This window comes from Cornus florida, unplaced genomic scaffold, assembly GCF_030987335.1.
Source record: "Cornus florida cultivar Cherokee Brave unplaced genomic scaffold, ASM3098733v1 CherokeeBrave_3.0.0_Hap2_Chr08, whole genome shotgun sequence".
In the NCBI taxonomy this organism is placed as follows: domain Eukaryota; kingdom Viridiplantae; phylum Streptophyta; class Magnoliopsida; order Cornales; family Cornaceae; genus Cornus; species Cornus florida.
The window spans coordinates 30,210,346-30,216,163 of record NW_026775578.1 but is presented as its reverse complement, the minus strand read 5'-3'; the positions used below and the strand labels follow the sequence as shown (position 1 = coordinate 30,216,163).

General features: G+C 35.6%; 1 protein-coding gene across 1 annotated transcript; it reads left to right on the top strand.

Moving 5' to 3' along the window:
* Positions 1–1,718: 1,718 nt before the first annotated feature.
* Positions 1,719–5,588, top strand: LOC132271072 (GATA transcription factor 8-like). The gene is made up of 4 exons (XM_059772336.1): positions 1,719–2,081; positions 2,479–2,533; positions 3,135–3,399; positions 4,396–5,588. The coding sequence occupies exons 3-4, from the start codon at positions 3,154–3,156 to the stop codon at positions 5,185–5,187; spliced, it is 1,038 nt and encodes a 345-aa protein (XP_059628319.1). The 5' UTR covers positions 1,719–2,081; positions 2,479–2,533; positions 3,135–3,153; the 3' UTR covers positions 5,188–5,588.
* Positions 5,589–5,818: the final 230 nt, after the last annotated feature.

Sequence of the window (5,818 nt, the reverse complement as noted above, 5' to 3'; positions counted from 1 at the left end):
CTATACAAAAATTATAAAGTCAAAATTTCGTATCAACTATATAGTTTTTTTTTTTTTTTTATATATATTTTTTTTATTTTATATTCACTTTATTTTGACCAAATTGAAGTTTAATTTGAACTAACTATTTTATTTTAAAATATTTTGACATAAATTTTTATTGCAAGATCATTTAATATGAGCAAAAATTATATAGTCAAAATTTTGTATCATTTATAGAATAAATCACACGGTCTCATGATGTCATAATGTAGATAAATGATGTCATTTGCTACTCACATAAATAAAGTTGAAATAATTGTGGTAATTTATTCTTATTTTTTATTTTTTAAAAACTATTTTGGAATAAATTTTTATGGCAAGTACATTTAATATGAAAAAACAATATTTTAATATTTTTTGAAATTAAAAAAGTATTAATTAATTAAAGGAATAAATTATGACAACCGTTACAAGTTCATATTACAAACATATGATCAGCAAAACGCGTAAAGCTCAAAAAGAGTACAAAAACAAAATTATGGTTTTTAATGGCAATCAATTTAACGCGAATTTCCTTTCCGCTCATCTCCAGTTGTTTTTATCCTTTTCCTATTCCTTTCCCTTTTTCCCCGTGGAAATTAAATTCCCTCGTACTTTCCCAGTGAAAAGACGCGCCACCGTCACTGGGTCAATGACGTCAAAATAAAGGTTGCACTGAATTTAACTGGACAGTGCATTACACGCTCAGGGAAAACGAGTGGGACTTGTTTCCCATAGAACTTTCTAAATGTAGCGTTATTAAACAAGAAACCTGTGAAGGAAACAGCGGCGGTTGCTCTAATGACCTCACGCGTCTATACCTACAATACTTATAAAAACTAGCCCTAACCTCCTCCATCCTCTATAAATCAAATTTAAAAGACATTGACTCAGAAAAGAAAAAAAGGCCAAGTAAGTATTGTATTACTGCAGTATTTCGTATTATTATTTTTTGAGTTCGTTTAGAGTTCGTCTATAGTGGTGATGGTGGTGTTTGACTTCTTAAAGTATGTCTATTTCACATGTTATAGGTCGGTTTTTAAAAATATGTTTATTTCACATGTTATAAATAATTATTGAATTTTTTTGTAGTATTAGAGAGGATTTAAATTTTTTGTTTAAGAATCCACATCGACTTTATCTCACATGTATAAGGTAATTATCAATAAAATTTTCTGATATTCCGAGGGAGTTTCAAAATTTTTTTTTTTCCTCTTTGTTTTTTGTAAAATATTCGGTGATCGTTAGGTTATCTTCTTGAAGTTGTATATATCTCACATATACACTTAATTATTGAAAAATTATTCTTTAAAAGATTTGAAGATTTTTTTTGACTGCTTTTCATTGGACTATTTATTGAATTTTTTTTTTCACAAGTATATGTGTTGCCATTAGGTTATTCCTGGACTTGTCTAATTTTTTTTTAACAAAAAAATTTACGCGTATACATGTATTTTGTATGTGTATGTATAGCTTTATATACACATACATATTGTATGTGTGTACACAGTGTGTGTACAGTTTGCATGTGACTGGTTTTTGAAAATGGTAAATGGAAAGAGGGAGAGAGAAGGTGGGGTGGTGGTGGTGGTGGGACCCATGTGGGGCACCGAGTAATCAGAGGAGAGAGAAAGGAAGGATTTTAGAGAGAGATAAAGGGGGGTTTGATATTGAAGAAAGAAAAAAAAAGGCTTCAACATCACGACAGTGAAGGGATAGTAAAAGCCAGCTAGCAATGAAGGAGGAAACTCACCTACCGTCACCACAATTTCTCTCTCTCTCCTCTCTCCCTTTTTAACCCCTTTCTCTCCTCTCCCTCCTTCCAAACACCACCTCTCTCTCTATCTCTCTCTTTATATCTATATATGTCTCTCTGAGTTGAATACTACTATGTCATATTGGTAGTATAGTGGAGGCATAGGATACAAGAGACACTGAAGGAATTGGAATTTAGGGTTTTGTTTTGTTTTGTTTTGTTGTCTCAAAGTTATCGCCAAGTTTTGAACTTCTGCTTCGGTTGCTACCAATTTTGGGCGGGAATTATTAGGGTTTAAGCTCAGGTTTGGCTCTGCATTTTTTAAGTTTTCGTTCCCATTTCAGCAAATGTTTCTTTATTTCAATTTTTTGGGTTCATGCACAGAGGTTCCACGGCAAAAGATGAGATTTTTCTCGGCATTTTCTGAAAATTTTAAACAAGTCTGTATTTTGGTATTTTGTCCTCTGTTTGTTTCCTCAGAAAACAGAGGAGAAGTAGGGTAAAAGGGGAAAAGTTTGAATATTTTATTTTCAATATTTGTTTTGAAGTATGAAAAACTCAATCAATAAGCTATATATATATATATATATATATATTTTTTTTTAATTAATTATATTTATCTTAACAGAAACTCAAGAAATTTATGATCTTTTCACTTGCTCTATACTTTTTTTCTGATGTGTTGCGACATTTTCTTGCAGGTGGTAGACTGCTGAAAAGTGAAGACTCGAGTTCTAAGGATTTTACTACTTCAAGGTTTGTTCCATAAGTTATTTTTTTTTTTTCTAATATACTTTCTTCTGTTTGTTTTCTCAGACACCAAACTAAGGGTTTAATGTTTTCAATTCTAGTGGAAAATTTCCAGAAAAACACTAATTTGCCATGACTAGCAAGTTCTAGAATGAGCCCATATACTCAGTTCTCCAAATTAACTCTCTTTAAAATATTCTTTTATTATTAAGTGAAGATTCTTCCTTTCCTTTGTTTTCTCATAAACCAAACAAAGGCTACCGCCATTGTTTTCAATTCTAGTGGAAAATTTCCACAAAGACATTAATTTGTCATGGCTAGCAAGATCTAGAACGAGCCCATTTACTCACTTCTCCAAATTAACTCTCTTTAAAATAGTTTATCTATTATTAAATGAAGATTCTCACTATTTCAATTGGGGATTAAAATTTTCACTTTTGATAATATGTCCACAAGGCCTATGTGCTGGCGGGATCATTGACACATTGTCAAAGGTGTCCCAGCCAGCTGCCCACTCCACAAATCACGCCAAAAACAAATTTCTCATTGTTTTCTCACTTGGAATAATGGTCTCACTTTCCTTTGTATTTTCTTGTTTTTTTCTCAGGAAAATTTAAAAGAAGAGGATGATGGGGCCTGCTGATTGCATGGATTCTGATTTCATGGGAGATATAGACTGCGCCTTCTTTGAAAACATACTAGTTGATCTTCCTGCAGAGAACGAATTGGGTTTGGGTCCTGTTGACTACACCAATTTTCCGAGCATTTGGCCGAACATAGTGGAACCCCTTCCCGTTCCTGACCCAATTTTATCCTGCAACAACAACAGCAGCAATATCACTTGTGACCTCTCTACCGAACTCTCCGTTCCGGTGAGTTATAGAGTACTCTTGTGTTTAAAATATTGCTTCTTAAGCATAGTGTTTGAGTGTCGTGCTATAGATAGCCCTTTGATTGCTTTATAATGCTGTATGAATATTATGACACTGTTGTTGCCACTATGTGTTAGGATCCAAATCCTACCTAATAATGTATGTTATGAGAATGTTGTGATATGGGGTTCAAAATCATAACATTTTTGTAAGGTAATCGCGAACTGGACCTGACAGATAGGGCAGGACATACCTGCATGGTATTTGAATAACTTTTGTTCGAAATTCAAATCATCCAGAGTAAGTTCATTTTTGTCAAGTTTTAGGTCCCTTAACAATAAGTAGTGTAGTAGTCTTGACATTGTCAGAGTTCCTTCAAAATTTTCTACTCCCAAAGTGTCCTTGTCAATTTGTTAGATATGCATAGATATATATTTTATTTATTTATTCCTTGGTGGTTGGGTTTGGCGGGATTGGGTTGGGAGGGGTTGTCGTGTTGGTGTGCTTTTGCAATCCACCACACCTCCATATTAAATAAATCTAGATGTAGATGGCATAACAACATGTTGGTGTTAAGGTCATATGCAAGTCATCATCAATGGTCTTTTGTTACACATATTGCAAGGTTCTAATACTAGCTGCATGAAATTCTGCAGTGCTGAAATGTGTCATTGATTAATAATAATTAAAGTCAATGCTTGGTAGATATATTAACAGACATCGTTAGGAATGACTCTGAATTTATAATTACCCATTTGTGCCTATCATATGAGTTATTTCTCCTTTCCATTCTTCAACTTGTTCACTTATCAAACAGTGCGGAACAGATGAAGGGATCTGCTATTCGTTAGGAATTTGGTTATTGTACATTGGAATATGCGTCTTCATTATTTTGCAAACCTGGCCAAAGTTTCTTGTTAGATTTGTCAATTGGTGAATTCGGAAGGTGTAGTCCTGCATCTTGTCTGATTATTTCTTTTGTTTGCATTTTCTCAGTATGAAGACATTACACGTTTGGATTGGGTTGCGAATTTTGTTGAGGAATCCTTCTCTAGTGGAGGCATGACTCTTGACAAAGAGAACTCTTGTGTGACCAAGGAATCTTCTCACAACCACTTCCAGACCTCCAGCCCTGTTTCTGTCCTCGAGAGCAGCAGCAGCAGCAGCTCCAACTCCTGCTCAAGGGGAAAGACTCTGCCACCCAGCGCAACTCAACGAGCCCGCAGCAAACGCCCTCGCCCTGCAACTTTTAGCCCCCGGCCAGCAATTCATCTTAATTCCCCCACCACCTCTGTTACTGAGGCCCCCGAGCAGTCCCTTGCTCCGGTTGTTTCGTCAGAATATGAGAATTTTGCAGAGTCACATCCTTTGAAGAAGATACCTAAGCCACCAACTGCCGAACACAAGAAAAAAAGGAAAATTAAGTTTACATTTCCATTGGGTCCCATAGAGATGAACCAAATTCAGCCATCCCAAGCTGTTAGAAAATGCATGCATTGTGAGATAACTAAGACGCCGCAATGGAGGGCAGGGCCAATGGGGCCTAAAACTCTGTGCAACGCGTGCGGTGTCCGCTACAAGTCTGGGAGACTCTTCCCCGAATACAGGCCTGCAGCGAGTCCAACATTCGTTCCAGCCCTGCACTCCAATTCCCACAAGAAGGTTCTAGAGATGAGAGGCAAGGTCGGCGAGGAAACATCCATGGCCGGGACTGTGACTACTCCTCCCACAACCCCGCAGCCAGAACTCATTCCGAATACGAGCAACATGTTGATGGATTACATGTGAGGGAGATGTAAACTTTGGGATCTTCTCTATACAGCGTCACTTCCTCCTTCAGTCTTGTGTAATACCGCTTACTGTTTTTCCATTTCTTGGTTCTTTTGTTCTTTTGTTTGTACAGATGGTGGGGGGATAGGAGCAATAGATGAGCATATTTTAGGTGGTAGAGAAAATCAATGAAATGAGAGTACTGAAAGAAAGGGTTAGAGATAAATGGATGGTTTAGGGTTAGTGGTCAGGTCTTAGTTATGCTTTTAGATGCTTGAGTTTTATAGGGTTCTAGAGTCTTAGTGTTTTTTTGGTTCTTTTCCCCCCTTCCTCTATGGGAATTCTTTTTTGCAGTTTATTTTGTTAGGAAATTCTGAAATGATAAATGGGATTTGAATTTCATATAATGCTTTCTTCTACATGCTTTGTCACCTGTTTTTTTAATATATATATAATGGTATGTATTGAATTTCTTAATAATTTCAAATCCTCTCCTCCTTGCAAGTGAAAATGAGAGGGTTATTCTTTAGGAGAATCAATTAAGATGATATAATCATGTGTAGTGATGGTCAATAATTGCTGTCAGTAAAGTGACTTTATCTTTTGGAGAATAAAAACTAATGAATTGAGATGGAAAAATTTTAATTGT